The 21,243-nt window shown below is 45.0% G+C and overlaps 5 protein-coding genes across 10 annotated transcripts in view; 2 read left to right on the top strand and 3 right to left on the bottom strand.

Moving 5' to 3' along the window:
- Positions 1-1,523: 1,523 nt before the first annotated feature.
- On the top strand, positions 1,524-10,133 carry agpat9l (1-acylglycerol-3-phosphate O-acyltransferase 9, like). Of its 2 annotated transcripts, none has more exons than XM_077601369.1 (14): positions 1,524-1,684; positions 2,281-2,450; positions 2,537-2,603; positions 4,987-5,135; positions 5,201-5,346; positions 5,792-5,866; positions 5,934-6,023; positions 6,085-6,178; positions 6,921-7,036; positions 7,561-7,616; positions 7,728-7,813; positions 8,881-9,009; positions 9,074-9,153; positions 9,797-10,133. In XM_077601369.1, exons 2-14 carry the CDS (start codon positions 2,307-2,309, stop codon positions 9,891-9,893), a joined length of 1,329 nt encoding a protein of 442 aa, XP_077457495.1. In that variant the 5' UTR covers positions 1,524-1,684; positions 2,281-2,306; the 3' UTR covers positions 9,894-10,133. The 2 variants fall into 2 exon arrangements, with proteins under 2 accessions (XP_077457495.1, XP_077457496.1); XM_077601370.1 differs by having other exon boundaries at positions 1,528-1,684; positions 2,278-2,450.
- A 755-nt stretch (positions 10,134-10,888) lies between these two features.
- Positions 10,889-11,706, bottom strand: LOC144074776 (uncharacterized). Its single transcript, XM_077601371.1, has 3 exons — positions 11,395-11,706; positions 11,289-11,316; positions 10,889-11,222 (listed from the first exon to the last, which is right to left on the bottom strand). The coding sequence occupies exons 1-3, from the start codon at positions 11,602-11,604 to the stop codon at positions 11,128-11,130; spliced, it is 333 nt and encodes a 110-aa protein (XP_077457497.1). The 5' UTR covers positions 11,605-11,706; the 3' UTR covers positions 10,889-11,127.
- A 707-nt stretch (positions 11,707-12,413) lies between these two features.
- myl7 (myosin, light chain 7, regulatory) lies at positions 12,414-14,247 on the bottom strand. Its single transcript, XM_077600363.1, has 7 exons — positions 14,208-14,247; positions 14,050-14,151; positions 13,892-13,967; positions 13,382-13,486; positions 13,244-13,322; positions 13,108-13,156; positions 12,414-12,716 (listed from the first exon to the last, which is right to left on the bottom strand). The coding sequence occupies exons 1-7, from the start codon at positions 14,208-14,210 to the stop codon at positions 12,612-12,614; spliced, it is 519 nt and encodes a 172-aa protein (XP_077456489.1). The 5' UTR covers positions 14,211-14,247; the 3' UTR covers positions 12,414-12,611.
- A 580-nt stretch (positions 14,248-14,827) lies between these two features.
- Positions 14,828-17,825, bottom strand: gck (glucokinase (hexokinase 4)). Of its 3 annotated transcripts, none has more exons than XM_077600355.1 (10): positions 17,758-17,825; positions 17,362-17,524; positions 17,139-17,293; positions 16,947-17,066; positions 16,774-16,869; positions 16,308-16,407; positions 16,023-16,206; positions 15,485-15,640; positions 15,168-15,401; positions 14,828-15,095 (listed from the first exon to the last, which is right to left on the bottom strand). In XM_077600355.1, exons 2-10 carry the CDS (start codon positions 17,468-17,470, stop codon positions 14,948-14,950), a joined length of 1,302 nt encoding a protein of 433 aa, XP_077456481.1. In that variant the 5' UTR covers positions 17,471-17,524; positions 17,758-17,825; the 3' UTR covers positions 14,828-14,947. The 3 variants fall into 3 exon arrangements, with proteins under 3 accessions (XP_077456481.1, XP_077456483.1, XP_077456482.1); XM_077600357.1 differs by having other exon boundaries at positions 15,171-15,401; XM_077600356.1 differs by lacking the exon at positions 17,758-17,825 and having other exon boundaries at positions 17,362-17,574.
- A 2,820-nt stretch (positions 17,826-20,645) lies between these two features.
- Positions 20,646-21,243, top strand: part of nipsnap1 (nipsnap homolog 1 (C. elegans)) — an 8,184-nt gene continuing 7,586 nt past the window's right edge. For all 3 annotated transcript variants that reach the window (XM_077600361.1, XM_077600360.1, XM_077600359.1), the window contains exon 1: positions 20,646-20,764. The gene's annotated coding sequence lies outside the window, so the exon portion shown is untranslated. The remainder of the gene's footprint in view (positions 20,765-21,243) is intronic.

Here is a 21,243-nt window from a genome sequence, read left to right as displayed (position 1 = left end):
ATGAAACGCTATCAATGATGATTAATATAAGTACAAAAAAAGTATAATTGAGCCATGAGGTCCAAACTTTTTTTTTCCACATTAAAAGGAGTCTTTTTTATATATTTTTTGCTTTCTTGTCGAACAAAGCAGCCTTGGGTGAAAGTCAAGTGTCAAGACAAGATGGCTTAATGAGGTCACGACCTTTGTGACCTCTTCCTTCCCGTGCCCAAACAATGAGAAGAACAATAAAATCCTATTTAGCAAAATACACAGAGTCCGAGCAAAGAGAAAAGGAATCCTTCCCGTGGTCCTCCATGACACATTTTCAGCCCCCAAAACCCTGCCCTCTGTTCCAATAATGTGCAGCAGACCGTAAAACGTCTGAACCTGGAAAATAATCGGGTGCTTTTGTTCTTCTGAGGTGCCGACGGCGAGGCTTGGGCTCTCCCACCAAGCGTCGCCGGGCGCATTCCTCGTCCGGGCGTCCCTGGCTTGAGCCGAGGAACACGTCCGAGTTTCCCACGTCGACGAGAACGACGTTTTCGGACTGGGCGGCTCGTAAACAGCACCAAAAAATAAATAAACTAGACGTTTATGCTGATAAAACTACAATTGCCATGCTGGTGCTAGAATTGAAATCATTTTTATAGCAAGTTTTAAAACGTGATACTTTTTGCACACAACAATAAGGCGGTCCGGTGTTCGAGTGGTTAGCATGTCTGCCTCACAGTTCTGAGGCCGTAGGTTCGATACCCGGCAAGTTCCGATCTTCCTGGTACTCCTGATTTCCTCCCACTTCCCCAAAACATGCATGCTAAGCTAACAGACGACTAAATTGTCCTCAGGTGTAAGCGTAAATGGTTGTTCCCTGGTTGTGACCCGCGATTGGCTGGCAATCCATTCAGGGTTTACCCCGCCAGGTGCCCGTTGTTGGCTGGGGTAGGCTCCAGCACCCCCCGCGAACTTTGTGCTGGTAGACGGTATGGAAAATGATTGAATGGATCATTTATTTTACTCTAGATTGAATTCATTATTTTATTGTATTTCATTTTAGGACAAGGTTGCCAAACACGTCTTTGAACGCAACTCGTTGAAAAGCACGGAAAATCAATGAATGGATAAATGATTTGACTCCAGAATGGATCAATTGTTTCACGCAATTTTCTTTTCACGCCAATAAGGTCGAGTTGCCAAAAGCGTCTTTGAACGGCAAGGAAAATAAATGAATGGATAAATGATTTAACTCTATAATCTTTTCACTTTAATAAACCCGAGATTGCCAAACACGTCTTTGAACGCAACTCGTGAAAGGCACGGAAAATCAATGAATGGATAAATGATTTGACTCGAGAATGGATCAATTGTTTCACGCAATTTTCTTTTGACGCCAATAAGGTCGAGTTAACTAAAGCGTCTTTGAACGGCACGGAAAATAAATGAATGGATAAATGATTTAACTCTATGATCTTTTCACTTTAATAAGCCCGAGCTTGCCAAACACGTCTTTGAACGCAACTCGTTGAACTTTGGTCGTATACACGAGTTCGCAAAGTGGGCGTGGCCAGAGCGCTTGACGTACTCTCGCTTTTTTTTTCTTTTTTCTTCTCCCGTCGAGCGGGACAAGAAAGGAGCCGAAAAGCCGAAGCTAGTCGCCGTTTCTTCCCCAAATAATGAGGCTTTTCGCAGCAAAACACAGCCCGAGGTAGGCAACATTGCTAACGCGCAAACGGCTACGTATTGGACATGCTAGCATGTCAAGTCGGCTCGGGGAGCGAGCGCAAACTTCAGCCGTCTCAAGTGACCGAAAACTTGGCCACAAGTGCTTTCAAAGTGTTTCCCAACTTACAGGATAGTTCTACTTTTGAAAAAGTGGCATAACACTAAACAAAAATGACTCATAAAAAGAAAAAATGCTACACAAGTTCTTAGTCACCGGGTAAATGTTCATTCCGACACAGTACAATTTGTTTCGACATAAACGCTAGGCTTATATAATCGGTTAAAAAAGCTCGTAAACATATATTTATGTTGTGTGTGGTTGTTTTAGGAGTACTTAAGTGTTCACACCCAAATGTCGAAAATGCGTTAACACATGTACTGATTAACTGTGAAAACCGGACCTGTTGTACGAACGTGAACAGGTGAGGAACGAAGCGAGCTTATTAGATGACTAAACGCACAAGTATGAATTTTAATCGTGTTTTGCCGACGGTGAATGAGCGATGACAGCAAACGTATTGGATTGGTCAATAGAAGCCGATTGATAGGTAATAAGTCACGTGACTTTGCTCCCAGCAGCCTCGAAGAAGTCTAAGGTGAAGAAGATGGAGGACTTGTGGGCTGCCGTGGTTTGGCTTGGGAGGATCTGGTTGGGCCTCATCGTCTTCTTCATCATGATCCCCGCCATGTTTGGTTTCTCGTTGGGCATCTCCGAGGCCTACATGGACTTCCTGGTCAAAATCTTGGAGGTCATCTACTCAAAAGATGAAATCAAATTATGCCGATGGATGGATGGATAAATGAATCTTATTTCCTTATTTTTTTAATCTATTAGTGGGCCACTCTCAAGTTACAAAAGGCAAGCACTGAAGAACAAACTCTCAAAGCGTCTACATCTAGTGGTAAGTACAAAAAGTAAACTGTTTAAAATTTGACGTGGTTTCTGATGGTTTGTTAGAGCCTGAAAAACTCGAGATATTTTTATTTAGGGGTGAAAAACTAAACAAAAACAAGTGGTGACGTCTAAAATCATACGGAGAAAGAATTAGCAATCTCACCATCTAAAATAGAAAGTAAAATTCAGACAATTTGATCAGGTTCAAAATAATGGTCTGCATTATTCCATCCCTGATCAAAAATAGTCCACTTGTTTTGTTCCACTTTAGGTTAAAACAAAAGAGGAACGTGAATTTCAATAATACAAAAGTATAGAAATCCCATTTCTGGGTTCCTACAAAAGAATCTGCCAATTTAATTCCAGTTCTTATTGATGCGCTAAAAAAAATAGCATCATTTCCCAATATTTAACCCTCAAAACAAATAATTTGTTACGTAGAGGAGTCTCGGGAACATTAAGTTAAAAGAAATAGAACAACAGTCACAAACATTTGCTCAAGTTCTATCAAAAAAGCTAAATCGTTTGATATTTAAATACATTTTTGAATCGCAGCTGATTGATTAATTGCATAATTTTAGTTAGAAGTTAGTCCACAGAGGGCAGCGTTCTGCAGTAGAAGAAAATTCAGAATTCTTGTTGCCGGTAGGTCACATGTTAGCCAGTAGTGGGCTTCCAATGGCACATGTGTTTATTCAGATTACAAAAAAAATATCTCTCTTTTTCGATCCAGAGTGTTTGTGACTGTCTTCTGACAAACGGAGCTTCGGCCAAAATGCAAGTCGTAACGCGACATTTCCTCATCTGGTTCAAGTCAAGCTAAAAATTTTGAAATGGGGGTGTGACCGTTTATATCCAAATAGTGATCTATCGCAATACTTGGTAGTTTCCCAATAGGTTATCGGTCGGTATGATCTCGCTAAGAATCGGTGCATGGTTTCACTGTTTATGGTGTGTTACAAAGTTGTTCTGATAAGGTAAAGGGCAAAATCCAAGATTAAAGATAAGCGCCTGGACTACAAATACTCCATGAAATCACGCCAATGTACAAAAGTGGCACGTTCCGCACACGTACTTTTCATATTTAGTGTAAATCTCCATTACGCAACGATGAATGGACCTTGTTTGTTTTGTTTTTGATAGCCAGGGTGGGGAAAATGCGTGGTTTATGGCCATGCCGCGCCATTCAAACAAAATGTATAGCGGCAAAACTTCATCTATATATAGATAATTGGTCATCTTTACTTTCTTTTCGAGCATAAATATGTATGCTGCTGTGCTTCTGTTTAGATTTGATCGTTTGAGGTTGCAGAAAGCGCTGATAAATGGCTTCAACTACTAAATAATTCAAATGTCTTGCCGTATTTTCAGGACTATAAGTGGCACTTTTTGTATACAGACGCTCCCCTACTTACGAACGAGTTCGGTTCCGAGCGATTGTTCATAAGTTGAATTTGTTCGTAAGTTGATTCAGTGCTATATTTTGTATTATAATGCATGTTTAAGGCCTATATAAGTATATTGACTGTTTATATAAGTGCATTTGTATGTTTAAGGCTTGTATAAGTAACCAGCATTGGTTTGTATTGAAAAAAAACATTTAATAAAATGGAGAGAATACATACAGTACTGTATACATACATTAGAGAGAGAGATTTACTAGAAACTGGCCGAAAGAAGCTATCTAATAACGATTGCACAGTTGTCTTCTTTTTTTCATCATATATGATGCGGTAGCACTGTATGGCATCATTCAATTGATTTGCAACCTTTGTGCAACGTTCAATATTTGGGTTCTGCTGCTCGATCTTTATGTTTATAAATGGTACCGACGGTCGAACGATTCAAGTTGTATTCCCGTGCAACGCTCACCAATTTCTCACGCGCATCAAGCTTCTTTATTATTGCCACTGGTTTCAAATGAAATGGCTTGCCTCTTCCTTGCACCTCCCTCAATAGAAGCCTTTCGCTTTTCACCAACCATATTGAATAATGGATGCACGAGATATTTAATGATACAAAAGGTTCTTTGCGCACAGGAGATACGTTCACGCACTTCCGCATTGCACAGAAGAAGGTAGATGCTGGGTGAGCTGAGCTCTCACAGCGCCAGGCGTCGGTCGGTATTAGCGGCGGAAAGAAGCACTACTGGGAAAAAGGCGCGCAATACAAAATCCAACTTCCCAACATTTTTTGACATAAACGCAATTTGCAGACATGTTCGTATGTACCGTTGTTCGTAACTTGAATGTTCGTAAGTAGGGGAGCGTCTGTATAGTTTGCTTGGGCTTGCGACAAATTCCAAAGTGCGACTATATTATTTCTTGATATTTTTTGGGGGGCCTCCCAAAAGGCACAGCACTGGTGTTTATGTCATTTGTGTGTCTGAGCTCTCATCCAGAGGGAAGACGGCTCCATGGAGAAAGAGTTAGAAGAACTACGACGAAGTCGCCCCAAACCTCCGGTCGGCGGCGATTTCACGCTTAGCGACTGTTTCTATTTCACCCGAAGAGGAATTGAGAGCATCGTGGAGGACGAGGTACGCCTTCTCTTTTTTCAATTTAAAAAAAAAAAACAATAATACCAATTGAAATTTTGATGAAGGTGACTCAGCGGTTCTCTTCGGAGGAGCTGGTGTCTTGGAATCTTCTGACCCGCACCAACAATCACTTCCAGTACATCAGCCTGAGGTTGACCCTGGTCTACGGTCTGGGCATATTTGTCCGATACTGCATTCTGGCCCCTCTCAGGTAAAGTCTAATTCATCAGGTATTGATCATTTCACGCCAAAGTGTCATTTTTCCACAAAAAAAATCATTTTTAATGCCGTATTTGACCTCAAAATACATTGTCAATGCTAATTTATGGTCACGGATGATGAACACTTATGAAAAATGATCCGTTCACTCATATTGACTTTGAAGTCGGACCTGCAAAAAAAGAAAATCTCCATGGAGCTCAAATCAATACGGACATGCTCCAAAGTGGTCCGGAATTGAGCGAAAATGAGCAGGAGGTCAAAAGGTCAAATCATATTTTCTAGGCGTTTCCATAGAAAATGAAATGATTGCCTGCTGTTTGTGAGTGAATGGATTTTGAGTGAAATACATTTTTAAATGCTTAATGAACATATAGTAACATCCCAGAATAAACCCAACACCGTCAAATCCCGCTTTGATTTGGTTCCCTCCTCAGAATAACTCTGGCCTGCATCGGACTGACCTGGCTGGTCTTGGGCACGTCGGCCGTGGGGCTGCTTCCCAACCGGAGGTAGGCCGGGGGCCAGCCTCCATCTTGGTTTTCCCACCTTCCGTTTCCAGCGCCGCCCTTTGTTCAGGATCAAGTCTTGGCTCAGCGAGTGGGTCCACGTCATGTGCTACAGGATCTGCGCCCGAGGCCTCTCCGCCGCCATCCGCTATCACAACAGGTAAGTCGGGAAGGCTCCGCCCCCTTTCCGCCCGGTCCTGACTCGCTCGCTTCCCGGACAGGGAGAACATCCCCAGGAAAGGCGGCATCTGCGTGGCCAATCACACCACGCCAATCGACATCGTCATCCTCTGCAACGACGCCTGCTACGCCATGGTAGGCTGAGGAATTCTCCCGGGCGGTGCTGGGACGATTCGCCGACGGACAGTTCGCGGAACGGTTCGTCTGCCCCGCCCCCGAATTGTGTGTGTACAGGTTTTTCAACCTCGGCCCGCGGGCCGTATACGGCCCGTTACAGATAACATTCATTTAGGAATAACAAGGGCATGTACTGCCCCCCGCTGGACATCTTTCTAAATACAAGTACGTACTACAATGTGCTGCCAATTTTTTATATTTTGTATTTTATCCTTGCGTTTAAAGTAGTAGCCATTTGGAGATCACGCAGAACAGTAGGTGACAGAAGAAATAGAGAAAATAAAGTAGTAGTAACAGTAAGTACTACTGTAATGAAATTGTAAATCCAGAAATCCTACTCCAGAAAATTTACACCAGCATAGAAAACGTTGAGATTAATCTTTGAATTAAGGTTCTCAGCAAATCTTTTTGACTATATATTTCCTAAAATAATGGGAAATTATTTAAAATTAAAATATTGCTATTGTAATGGGCCGTATATGGCCCGCGGGCCGAGGTTGAAAAACATGTACACACACGATCCGGGGGCGGGGCGAGCACTTCGGCGAAACGTCCGTTCCGCAAATTGTCTGTCGGCCAAATGTCTTTCGGCGAATCGTCTGCCGGCGAATCGTCTGCCGGCGAATCGTCTGCCGGCGAATCGTCTTTCGGCGGACATCTCGGGAGCGCTGACCCCGGCCGAACTGCTTTTTGTCGTCAGGTGGGCCAGGTCCACGGAGGTCTGATCGGGCTGGTCCAGCGGGCCATGGTGCGTTCCTGCCCCCACGTGTGGTTCGAGCGGGCCGAGATGAAAGATCGCCACCTGGTGACCAAGAGGTCAATATTTTCCCTTTTTTTGTCCTTAATCAAGCAAATTGTTCAGTGCAATGAATCAAGATGATATATTTGCCAAATTCACAGTTTTTGCTCGATACATGAAATCCATAATTTATTGGATTGGGGGTGTTGCCAATGCACATTGTCATCTAAAACGATTGTTCCAGAGATGGATATGAACTTTAATTTGTAGGCTAATTGCTACATGAATCAGTGATTAGTCAACTTGGAAAATGTGTACAGTCATCCCTCAATTATTGCGAATTTCTTTTGCTATATTTTATTTATTTATTTATTTTTAAAGTTCATAAAAAATGTGAAAATCCACGCTGCAACTCGTTAGAGGAAGCCACTCTTGCTAATAATACTTAGCACTGAAGAAGAAAAAACAGTTATAATAGGGGTGACCCGACTTGGCAATTTTTCAATGATCGCGGCCATGTTTGGTCGACATGAACCGCGATATTTGAGGGATTACTGTATGTCTACTGAACGTTTTATTCATTTGTTTGGTTCACATCCAGGTTGAAGGATCACGTCAACGACAAAACCAAATTGCCCATATTGATATTTCCAGAAGGTGAGTTGAAAACCCAGTTTTTCTTTGGACCAGGACCACTTGTATAATACAATGAGTACACACACACACACCCACACGTCTCCCATTTTTGGATGTGGTTTCTCTCCGTAGGAACGTGCGTCAACAACACGTCCGTCATGATGTTTAAGAAGGGCAGTTTTGAAATAGGAGCGACCATCTACCCCGTGGCCATAAAGGTATTTCACTCTCTCTCCTTTTATGTATTTATTTAATTTTTACATTTTCAAGAACGGATCACCTTATTTTATTCGGTTACGTGTTTGTACATTCCTGATAATAATGAATGGCATTGCATCGTTATATTTCACTGAGATGCATTATGCTCATTTATCTCATCAGATTTGAGCATTGTTCTTATCTGTGCAATATACTATTTGTCTACAGCAGGGGTCGGGAACCTTTTGACAGAGAGAGCCATAAACCATTTATATTTTCTAATGTTATTTCTTGAGAGCCATTTTCAGTATTGAAAGGTAAAAATACATGAAAATGTGATGTTTTTTTGTCATTTCACCACTTTTAAAGTACAAAAAGTCTCATAATTCTTTTGACAACATTATGCTGTTGCTAATAAATCAGTATCGATGATATCATCAAACAAAATTATGATTAAAGTGGTGGTAGAGGTAGTGTCAACATGACATGACATTCCTATTAATGCATTCAGGATTCAGCTATCTCACCAGTGATTTCCATATTTTATATCACAGGTTAGTGGAGAGCCATATGCACCCATAGGAAAGAGCCACATATGGCTCCCGAGCCACAGGTTCCCTACCCCTGGTCTACAGTAATCCCTTGATTATCGTAAATTCAGTATAGTTTTTTTCCGCTGTTAATAAATTTTTATTATTATTATTTTTTAGTTCATAAAAATGTGAAAATCCATGCTGAAACTCGTCAGTGGAAGCCACTCTTGCTACTAGGACTCAGCACTGAAATAAACAGTTCTAATGGGGTGACCCTACTTGGCGATTTTTCAATGATCGCGGCCATGTTTGGTCGACATGAACCGCGATATTCGAGGGATGACTGTAGTTCCATTTCAGTGTTTGTGTATAATCACATTTGCATATTTTTACTCGACACTTGACATAAATGAATACTTCTTTGCTATGGCGCTGCATCTAGAACGAGGGTGTTCAATACGACTCTTCAATTGGTGGTCGGCTTGTCTCACGATGGCGAAAAAAACGCAATGGTCGTCCAGCCCTCCATTTTTTTTCCTTTTTCCCTGTTTCAGTACGACCCCAAATTTGGCGACGCCTTCTGGAACAGCTCCAAGTACAGCATGGTCAACTACCTGCTAAGAATGATGACCAGCTGGGCTCTGGTCTGCAACGTGTGGTACCTCCCCGCCATGCATCAACAGGTGCGTCGTCGCCATCTCCTTCGCCACCGTCGTAGAATCTGGCTCATTCCCACGCCTCCCGCAGGAGGGGGAAGACGCCGTCCAATTTGCCAACAGGGTCAAGTCGGCCATCGCGCACCAAGGCGGACTGGTGGACCTGCAATGGTGAGAAAGAACAACGCATTTGCAAGCGGCTATCTTCACATTCAGGCAGGGGAGGGGGGAAAAGTATAATATAACACCTTTTCGGAATCCAGCAATCGATTGGTACGGTATCTCAGAAATGCCACGTGCCTTTGATGATTTTTCTTAAGATTTCCCTTTCAAAGAACAGTGGTACCTCTACATATGAGCTTAATTGGTTCCGGGACTGAGCTCTTATGTCGATCTTCTGAACTCAAATGAACTCAAAACAAATGAATTTGTTCCAACCCTCTTAAAAAACACCAAAAACAGGATATTGGATTGGAAAAAAATGTTTTATTTCTTCTAATTTGCCATCTATTAACAAAGTAGCACATAACTACTGGTTTAATATTACTAAAATGTCTTTAATAGAACTAAAATTAGACTCATTTTGCGGAGGATACACAGGCGGACATAGAAGCAGGCGGAGGTTCCGGGGGAACTTATCCTCGGCAACGCACTCGTAACCGAACAAACGAGTTTAAATGAAATGGTCAAATTCCACCACTTAAGGCAATTTTAAAGGTGCGGCTTACACTTGTAGGTGGCTAACATGCGAGAAAATACGGTAAGCGGTACGAACAACCAACGAAGGAATAGTAAAGCTGTGATTGGCTTGCAGGGATGGAGGCCTGAAACGAGCCAAGGTCAAGGAGTCCTTCAAGGAGGAGCAGCAGAAGCAGTACAGCGACGTGGTGGTGAGAGACGACAGCGACTGACGCCGGACCGGACCGGACTGGACTGGACTAGACTGGACTGCCAGGCCCGGCCCATTCGCAGGTGCAATACGGTAGTCAACTTGGGTTGGCCCACCTCACAAAGTATTGCTCACGCTTGACGTGACGTTAAATACGCTGGATGGAGTGCGTAGATGAGATCATGGACGCAGGCTGATATTCATGTGCTGCTTGTTTTGTTCTTGTTTTGTTTTCTTTGATAAAGTTTACCTCGCCACACTGTCGCTGTCCCAGATTTCCCGCTACATTGTCAGATTAGCGTACAGACGCTTCCCTACTTATGAATATCGGAGTTATGAACAACGGTACATACGAACATGTCTGCAAATTGCGTTTATGTCGAAAAATGTTCGTAAGTTCGATTTTGTATTGCGCGCCTTTTTCCGAGTAGTGCTTCTTTCCGCCGCTAATACCGACGCCTGGCGCTGTGAGAGGGAGGACGCTCAGCGACGTGTCGAGGAGGAGGAGGAAGAAGAAACTCCTGGCCCCATGAAGAAATTTGAGACCAAACTCTTGGCCGAGGGGCAAGACCCAAATATTGAACGTTGCACAAAGGTTGCAAATCAATTGAATGATGCCATACAGTGCTACCGCATCATTTATGATGGGGGAAAAAAGAAGAAAACTGTGCAATGGTCGTTAGATGGCTTCTTTGGGCCAGTTTCGAGTAAATCCTCCAAGGAAGATACTCCTCAACCCTCATCTTCTTCTCCTCGACCCTCAACTTCTTCCTACATTGAAGTTACGGAGGAGGAAGTCACTTTTGAAGCCCATTCCAGCGACGACAAAGACCCTCTCATGATATAAAATCCTCCTCCTCCATCATCTCCTTAAGCATCGAGTACATCTTCCAAAAGTAAGTTAAACTTCATTTTATTTATCTTATTACGTACATGTACATACTGTGTGTTACTTATACAAGCCTTAAACATACAAATGCACTTGTATAAACCTTCAATATACTTAGATAGGCCTTAAACAGAAATTATAATAGAAAATATAGCACTGAATCAACTTACAAACAAATTCAACTTATGAACAATCGCTCGGAACCTAACTCGTTCCTAAGTAGGGGAGCGTCTGTATAACATTTTCCAATTCAATGAACAAATCATTTTGAATGGCAAATTTAAGCTTTTTATTTGAAGCTGACGTGGGCTCATAATCAAATAAACCAAATAAGATGGAGATTAATGTTCAACATGTTTGGAGGCATTTAAAGCAGAACACACAAATGAGACTTTTTAGTCGGCTGAGCAACTTTTGCGTCCTGGCCGTCTTCCGTCTGGGCTCCTTTTTCTCGGTCGTCGCCTGAAAATAAACGTGAGCTTTTAAATGGAGCAAATTGTCATGGATTTGGACTTTTGAGCGCTTTACTTGAAGGCTCCTGGCGGGCTTCTTTTTCCTGAAACATCAACGGTAACTTGACTGTAAATTGGCAAGGTGTTATTAAAAAGAAAATGACCTTGAAGGCGTCTCCTACCTGGCTTTTGCCACTTTGTTTTTTTCCGATCTGTTTCAAATATCTGCAAGATGAGGACAAGCGTGAGAAGCACGTCGTCGCGTTTAGCATCTCCGCCGTCGACTTTCCCCACCGTTGCAGATACGAGTCGTCCGATTTGGCCGACGTCTTGAGCGCGGCGTCCGACGATCCCGCGTCCACTCGGCCCGACGCCCCGGATGCGATCGGCATCTCCGCTCGCGCTCATTTGGGGGGGCCGATGGGTCGCGGCGTGACCATTTTTAAGCGCGACCTTTCCGATTTTGGCTGGGGAGCTAGCAAAAAACAAATGTCGGCTCGGACTGGAAGCTTTGGTTTGTTGTCGTATCCGTGGCAACGGTCGGGGCGGCTGGAACGGGGGGCTCCGGGGTGGATTTGGGGCGCATCTGACAAATTTTTGCGTTGTCACGGTGACCCAAAATTCAAACCATTCTGCTGCTAAAATTGTATTTTAAAAAAACTAAATCCATACCGCTGTGTGTGTATATATGTGTATATATATGTATATGTGTGTGTATATATGTGTGTGTGTGTATATATATATATATATATATATATATATATATATATATATATATATATATATGTGTGTGTGTGTGTATATATGTGTGTATATGTGTGTGTATATATATATGTGTGTGTGCATATGTGTGTGTATATATATATGTGTATATATGTATATATATGTATATATGTGTATATATGTGTGTATATATATATATATATATATATATAAAAAATTACATTGCTTTCAATTGGATGATATGCATTTTATTTTTTTTAATGTCGTCTTTAATCATGAGCCAATCTATTTTTTTGCCTCAATTTAATTTGCTTTGTCTTGTTTTTTTAAATCATATTTTTCATGACAAAGAAATGTTTGTGAAAGGATAGCTGAGTAAAATATGCACATTTGATTTAAAATAGTCTTTTGGATTTCGCTAAAGATTTTCTTGCGTGGCTTAGTGTACTAAAACGATGAAAATTCAAGCCTGTTTTTAAACAATTTCTTTTATTATCTGAATATGATAGAGTTTTTCTTAAATTCCGCGAACAAAATGTTATGCCATCATCAGGGATGAAAGAAAAAAAAAGAAGTTAGGGTGGTAAGTCGGACACAAAGATGGCGCCTGGTGTTTCTTTTTTTTCTTTTTCTTTCCTGGTAGAGTTCTAGATAAGCGTTCAGGACTCTTCAGGACTCAGGACTCTTCCTTCTCGTCTCCGTGGGTGATGACGTAGCACAGAGACTTGTAGTCGATGTTCCCCGTGGGGTCCATGGGAGCCAGCGTCAAGGCCTGATCCACCTACGACAACCGTGCAACCCACGCTCAATACGCAGGTCAAAGTTCAACAAACCAATACGCTTGCAAGTTTGCTTAACGTTTCTCTCGCAACGGATTGGTCGTCTAGCGTCGTCAAAGGCGGCCAGTCATTTCACTTTTTTTTGCCAAAAACAGATCTGGTTGGCATGAACGTGGCCCACGAACCAAACCCACTTGGACACCCCAAATTTAGAAACAATTCTGTCGACTTGTATCGAACCCTGACTGGCGTTAGCGAACAACGTTTCCCATCATGCCTCTGGGCGCATTCACCTGCTTTTTAGTCACGCCGGCCCGAAAGGTGAGCATTTTAGCGCCGTTACCGCTACCGGGATGGGTGCAACGCGACCCAACAAAAAAAACATCAGCTCACCTCTTCGGCCGTGAACTTATCGGCCTGGTTCATCAATAATCGTCGGAATCTGGACCGGAAGAGAGCGGGATCGAGCGTGAACCTTCAAGGGGAGGGGCGATCGATGTCCAGGCCGACGGCGACGGCGAGAACTTACTCTTCCTTGTTGACGAATCCCGTGGCGTTGGGGTCGAAGAGCTTGAAGGCGGCCAGGATGGTGTCTTCCGGATCGGTTCCTACGCGCCCAACTCAAGTGAGATGGGCGTGGCCTAACAGAAGCCGGACGGACTCTCACCGTTGAGTTTCTCGCCAAACAGAGACAAGAAGACGGTGAAGTTGATGGGACCTTTGCCCTCGTTCAACATCTCGTCCAGCTCTTCATCCTTGACGTTCAGCTTTCCTGACAATCGGAGGGAAACATTTGTGGATTTTTAACGCAGTTCTCCCGCCTGGTCGTTAGGGGGCGATAGCGAGACCTGCGATTCTGATTTAGCGATAGGAACGGCAAGCTAAAGCATACCTGTCAACCTCTACCGATAACTGCCCTTATAAATGATTATGATTACCCTTACAAACCCCCCAAAAACCTTACAAACACCGTACGACTCGTCGTACGGTGTTTGTAAGGTTTTTGGGGGGTTTGTAAGGGATTGAATCATAATCATTTATAAGGGCAGTTATCGGTAGAGGTTGACAGGTATGCTAAAGTAAAAGTTGTCCATTGATGGACTTTTAAATTCTGAAGAAAGATAAGGAGGACTTTTAAAAGCTATTTAGGAGTCAAAAGATGAAATGTTGAGCCTACCCAGTTGCGCGTAGGTCTCCTTCAGGTCTTGTCTCTTGATAACGCCGTCTCTGTCCTGGTCAATGCAACCAAAAGCCTATGCGGGTGAGGCCGGCGTTAGCGTTAGCATTAGAAGAAACTCCCATCAAGTTCATTTCTCAATCCTTTTCAAGTCTTACCTCCTTGAACTCTTGAATCTGCGACTGCTCAAACATGGAGAAAACATTGGAGCAAGTCTTCTGCGCCCCCCTTTGTCTCTTATTGGACGCTTTCTTGCTGGCCTGCCACGGGACCGCCGTCAAACGGCGGATTCTCTCGGGCCGATTCGGTCACTTACCATGTCTGCCTTGGCGCTCCAGCCGTGGATTCCCGAGCGAGACCCCACGCCCGCCCGCCCGCTCCATCCTATATACGCCCGCCGCCTTATCTCCCGCCTCCCGTAATAACCCGCGGTGGGAGCGCCGACCCCCTTACATGGCCGCGACCGGCGAAAGGATGCGATAAGAGGAGAGGCAGGATTCTTGCAGATATGCCCAAGTGAGCCTTGATGTTTGGCAGGCCTCGCTAAATTTTGCATGTTGGATTCTTTCCAGGGGTGCCCAAACTTTCCTTGCTCCAAATTAACTTTTCCAGGATCCAACTTCCTGCAATCTACCTTTTTTTTTTCCCAGAACACGATCCAATCACCACCAGACGGCACTAAATGGAAGTGTGTACTACTTGAAGTGTCCAAAATCAATGGATCGCTTGACGAGCAGTATAGTACGTCCTGCAATGTGAATATTATGCGTTCCCAACGAGCCGCGATAGACTGGATCAAATCTTATTCTCAAGCCATCGACCAATAGAACCTTGGCGATCGACGTATTGTGCGCCCCCTGCTGTAATAAGTGTGAATTGAGTCAATGTGCAATTTTTGGCATTTTAATGTGTCCGCCCGAGCACGTTACTGTACAAACATAACGTAACATCACATGTTGCTTTTTGCACGAATGGACGCTAGCCAAAGAGTTGGTCCAATCAAACGTCTTCCCGTCAAGAGCGAGAGTTCCCCCCCCATTCCGGAAAGTCCACCTTTCACCGCGTCATGATGGTGGCGGCCATCTTGCAAGCCACGGCGGAGATGAGCGCCGCCCCCCGACCGCTCCCCTCTTCCGATTGGACGAAGGTAATCTGGCAGCGCGGCGTCAGCTCTCGGACGATGTCGTGGAAGCGGTCCCGGAAACTGCGCTGCCGCAAACAAAATGGGGTCAAACGGCGAGCCGAGTCGGAAAGGCTTTCGGGCCGAAGCTCTGACCACGGGTGCAGCTTGTAGACGGAGCCGTCCACGCCCACCGTGATGTCCAGGGCCTCCAGGCCGCGTCGCTCTCGCATCAGGTGGATGACGCCGGCCAAACCGGCGCCGCACATGTGAGCCGAGCGAGTGGAGACGCTCTCGCAGACCAGAGCCACGATGTCGCAGTCCAGCTCGGTGGGCGGGACGCCCAGCGACGACAGGATGTTGTAGATGTGCTTCCGGTCGCCCGAATCGCTGCGGAGAGTCGCAAACCGGACGTCATTGCCGCCATCGTCCGGGTGGGCCACGTCTCGGGCCACGGGAGGACTCGAACTCACCTTTCCACCTGCGAGACGTGCCTGGTCTCGAAGCTACCGCGCGCCTTGAGGGTCTCCGAGGCCTGTCCGTTGAAGAGCAGGTTCTCCTTGACCAGCTTCATCATGAGCAGCCGGGCCAGCTCGCCCATGTACTTGCCGCTGATCATCTTCTCGAAGCTGCCGGGCGACAAAAAAGAGCCAAGGCAAACAGTCATTCCATTAGGCCCGCTCGTTAACGGACCGTCGCTCATCGCCCTCGGCAACCGAGCTAAAAAAAAAAAAGGGGCCCGGCCTGAGATTCTTGGAGAGAGCTGACCCATTGCGGCCAGGGACCGTCTTTTTATGTCCGCTTACTTTTTTGATTGATTGATTTTTGATTATTATAATTATTATTTTGCTCATTCCTTGGCAGATTTTGGCACAGGATTTACGCCGGATGCCTTTCCTTCAAGACCCACGCAAGCAGGACCCAACCGGGCATGAAAGACCTTGGCGACACGACCCACGCCACGCCAGCACGGACGGAACCAATCGGGCGGTCCCCCCCTTCCGGACTCACAGCTGGCGTCCGGGATTGACAGAGTTCTCGTCCACCACCCTGTCGTACTCCAGCCGGAACTCTTCCAGCTCGCCGTGATCTCCGAAAGCCCCCCACTCGGTGTTGACGCACATGCGGCCCTCCTCGCCTTCGGCCAGCTCCACCGTCCTCATCTCCTCCATGTAACAGGCGTTGCAACCCGTCCCTGGCCAGGCGGGTTTGATGGTGGAATCGTGGAAACGGGAGCGGGAACCGGATCAGGAACCGGATCGGGAGCCGGAGCCCCCTCTCGCCTTCGACGCTTACCGACAATCATCCCCACTTCGCAGCTGCGGTCCTCGTAGTAGCAGGAAATCATGGTGGCCACCGTGTCGTTGACCATGGCCACCACGTCCATCTCCATATCCTGGACGGCGAAAGACGGAGACAAACTCAATCAATTAGTCCGCAAAGGGGGCGGGGAACCGTGGCTCCTGGTCTCTGGGTAGATGAACCAATGAGCTTTGGGCTCCAACAAGCGGCACCTGACTGCAATCGACGGATTCCCGTATTGACTTGCATTGAAGCCCCATTTGTCGCTCAAAAAAAGGGCGGCTTATATGCGAGTAAATACGGTATTTATTCAAGACACTGGAAAGACATCGTACGGTTCGGTTGGACTAAAAACCGGCACGACCCTTTGTGGACTAGTAATTGCCCACCCCTGGTCTCAGGGTCCAAGGAAAGGTCACCCGCCGGGCGAGGATCGACGAGGACTCTGTGGCGTACGTACCCCTCGTCTTTTGATGGCGTCTCTCAGCAAGCCCACCACGTTGTTGCCCTCGGCCCCGGAAGCCTTGAAACCTTTGGTCCAGTTGAGCAGGATTCCCTGCGGGGGGAAAAAATGGGCTGTCAGAAAACTAGGCGCTAGACGGCCTGGCGGCGGACGACGAGGCGCGAGGCTACTTTGTCGATGTCCTCGTGGCGCACCGGGAAGGAAAAGGTGAAACCCAGGGGGAGCTTTTTGTGCTTGATGTGGTGCCGGTCTAAAAAGTCCGACATGCACTCGGCGATGTAATCAAACAGCTGCAGAAAAAACTGAAAAGTGACATACGGCCAGGAAGCAAATCAAAAAGGAGACATCCCAAAGAACCTCACCATCTCGGCCGTCCCCGTCATGGCGTCCTCGGGAATGGAGTACATCTGGTTCTTGGTCTCGACCTTCCAACTCTTTTCCTGGTCCGCTCCCACCTTGACCAGCATGACGCGGAAGTTGGTGCCCCCCAAATCCAGGGCCAGGAAGTCGCCCACCTCTGCGCCCAGAGACGGGGGCGCTTGAGTGGACGGAAGGACGGACAGACGGACCACCGGTGACCGCTACCTGATCCCTCGGGGGTGGAGCAAACGTAAGTGGGCAACATCTTGACGCTGGCCTCCTGGTGCGTCTCCAGACGCAAGCCTCTGTCCATTTCGCGCCGCAACCTCTTCATGATCACCTCCAGCTCGTCCGTCTGCAGCCTGAACTCGGACAGGATTTCGTCGACCTGCGGGCCGACACGTTCAAAGCGTCCACCGGGCGGATCTGGGGCGACCAAGGCGCTTCCCCTCCCCGGAACCCCATGCTTCGAACGGGTAAAGTCCAAAACCCAGTCTCCCGCTCTCTGTTCTTTCCTTTCTCTCGTCTTTGTTCCGACCCATCCAGCACAGACCGATTAAGCCATTAACCCAGGGGTCCCCAACTCCGGTCCTGGAGTTCCCCTCTCCACGTCCAACCCACCTGAATCAAATGATCAGGATGGAGCTTCTAGACCAGTGGTCTCCAAACTATTCCACGGTGTGCCGCAGTGGATCCGGGTTTTCATTCCAACCCATAAAGAGGACACCTTTTCACCAATCTGGTGTCCTACAAGTGCAATCAGTGGATTGCAGTCAGGTGCTTCTTGTTTTCTGCTGAAATCTCATTGGTCATTGGAAAAATTGACAGCTGGTGTCATGTCCTTTCTCACAAGAGCCGGAAAGGGTTCCACAGGAGTTGCACTTGGAACGGATTGATCTCCAATGTGACAAGTTCAACTCCCTGAAAGTCTCGGAGTTTTAGGCTTCATTAAGCAGTCAAATTTCCAAACATCCAGAAGATTCTGGTGTTATTTAGCTCGACATGTGTGTGAACAGACCTTTAGTCTGATGAAAACCAAGAAAGCACCCCATAAATCCCAGATGAGTGATGAGTATGTTCATACTTTAGTCCTTTTTGTCTGTTTTTGTTTCATATGTACTCTTAACGGATGCAGTTTTTTAATATGTATCGTATCTTGTGCTGACCCGTCCCGTCTGTCAAAATTTTAAAGTCAATGTGGCCCCGGGCCGAAAAGTTTGCCCAACCCTGGTCTACACCATCAAGTAGCTTTCTTATGCACATATTCACCGACAAAGAAAATGCAAGGTGAAATAATGGGGTGAGATGCTCGACCCCCGTGACCTGACGCTACCATCTCACTTTTTCCCGCAACTAAGACATTTATACGGAAGGATAGACATTTGAAAAAAAAGATTTCCACCTACCTTATCCATTGTAGGACGACGAGGACGTCCTCATCGGTACGTTGCTGCTCACCAAAGATTGATTCCCTTATCAGTTCAATCGGAACTGTCCCAGTCTTAAAGCGTTAAACTTGCAGTTTTTTTTAGGACATTATGAACAGCAAGATATCCAACAAGTGTGACGTCAACAAAAGCATCTTAACAAAATGGCCGACAGAAATATCCTCATTGAATCACTTCTTGAACAAAAAAGTGGGAAAATGGAATGGCCTCCATTTTAAAACACGCAGCGTCTTCATCTTTTACATTCCCAGTTAGTTTGTCCCCAAAACCTGGAAGAAAATCACCAGTTTTCCATCCGTTAAATCCCAAGGCACATTTTACAACTCCAAAATGGCAAAAAAAAAGCATGAAAGTGAAGAAAGGAAGCGTCCGCTTTGGATTTTCTTCGAGCGGTGGCCAAGCCGAGTTCCTAGAAAAAAAAGATGGACTTCCTCCCAGCCGTCAAACATTTGCTGCCCCCCCCCAAAACCGTCATTGGAGGGTTGCCGTGGAAATGAATTAGAGGCACGCCGGCGGCATCCAAAACACTCACCGCGGAGGTAAGTGGGCGGCAGGCAATTGTTAAATGGAGCAAAGCTACCGGAGAAAACATCAGCCCGAGACTGACCGGAGAGAAAACCCGTTGCTTTTTTTTTTCTAACAGGCGAGAGACTATTGCACACTTTAAACAAGGACGTCATTCGGATATATCGTCACTAAAGTGGAAACTCCATCAAATGGACGTCGAGGGCAAAGAAAAGAACCAAAATAGCAGGCAACATGGCCCCAATCTTCAAACAAAATTCTCATTATTTGGACACTTCAACTCATCTGAGCAGTAGCTGACTCAATATGACCACTATATAAAGACATATATATTCATTTTCTGAAGCGCTTATCCTCACAAAAGTCACCGAGGGTGCTGGAGCTTATCCTACGCGCACCAAGTTGGGACACCCTGAATCGGTGACCAGCCAATCCCAGGGCAGAAGGAGACAAAGGACATTATTTGCCCATTCCAAAGGAGAATTTAGAGTAGACTGATGGATTAATTATTAATACAATTTAATTAACATGGAAGACATCTTTAAACATACACTGGTTACAACTTGCAAGGAGAAATCACTCATAACTCGCCTTCGTTCAAGAGGATTCTGACGAGCGGCATACTCTTCTCTCTATTTAGTTGCAACATACTGAAAACATTTCATGTAATCTGATTCAAAACAATTGCATAAGCTAACCCAATAACACCATTAAGGTAAAAAAACAACTGCTCATATTAGATCGAAACCAAAACAACTGCGTAAGAATTTGCAGTATAAGCATTATCATTTCTTTATAAGGTAAAATGCTGGCGTCCCAGTCAAAGCAATTTATGAGTCCTTGGTAGATCTTCATTGCGAGCTTGCATCTGGGTGTCTGGGTTGCCAGGTGTATATCCCAGTAAACAGTCCTTGGAGGGTGAGGTTTTACGTCAACAAGCTGGAGCCAGCAGGGTGACCTCGAGTTTGCCCCAGTCTCAAATTAAAGACACTCCTATACAAAAGTCATTAAAATGCATACATCTATAATATTATCCAGAATAACCCCAACAAGACTTTCCAAGCAGCTAGCCTAGGATTTAGGTTTTTGAAATTTGGGGGGAATCTGGAGTACCTGGAGAAAACCCACGCTAACCCGGGAAAAACATGCAAATTCCACACAGTGTGGACCAACCTGGCATCGAACCCTCAACCCCAGAACTGTGAGCCAACGCGCTAACCATTTGTCACTGGGTCACTTAAAGATTGAGTTTGATTCATTTAATAAAGGGAAAATACATATTAATATGTATTAAAAATGATATTAAAATAATTCATCCTTGTTTGTTTTTCTTTAATGTTGCAAAACTTTCTTGTTCTGTTTGTGTCTTATTTTGTTCATCAACTCATTTGAGCCACTGGTCTTGCCGTAGTTTCGTCTTCCAACATGGCCGTCGCTTTGCGCATGCGCGGTATCCAAAGCACAGCCCAAACAGAGCACAAGGCGCGTACATTTGTCTGTCCAAAAAGATGAAACATTTTGAAAGTTTTGGCGAGGAAGCGACTGACTGCGGCCGAAGACGATATTTACTCCCTGTTCCAAAGAACTCTAAATTTGCACGAAGAGCAACTTTGTCGAGCCAGCGAACGAGCGACAACGACGGCAAGTTAAAGCAGGTTTGTTTACGTGCCATTCGGCATTTTCACTCTTACAACTGTAATATAATGTTATTTATTCATTTAAAATGGCTTTTTGTCCACCCAATTGCCATCTTCTACGAATGTCTTGTAGTAGAAAACATTCATTGCTTTGTTTCTTTGATATCCTCTTTTGTTTTTGTTTTTACTTTTGCTTTGTAGCTCCTAAATAATAAAAAAAAAATCAAATGAACAATCATTTTTACGCTATAAATGTCATAGCAATCCCTTTTCCAATATTGTTTTTTTATGGCATGAGCTAAATGTTTGTCAATAAAATATGGCGTTCTCTTTGCTACAACTCGCTTGACAGTCTTCAATATCGCCGCTAGATGTCGGTGTTTTGCAAATTTGTGTTTGTGTGTTTGATAAGAATTGGCCTCATTCAATTGGTTACCAATTCAAATAATAATAATTGAATTGAATGCTTTTATTGCCATTCTACAAGTATAATGAGA

Source organism: Stigmatopora argus, chromosome 5 (genome assembly GCF_051989625.1).
Source record: "Stigmatopora argus isolate UIUO_Sarg chromosome 5, RoL_Sarg_1.0, whole genome shotgun sequence".
NCBI classification, from domain to species: domain Eukaryota; kingdom Metazoa; phylum Chordata; class Actinopteri; order Syngnathiformes; family Syngnathidae; genus Stigmatopora; species Stigmatopora argus.
Note: the sequence above shows the minus strand (reverse complement) of the source record. Positions and strands in the feature narration are given on the sequence as shown.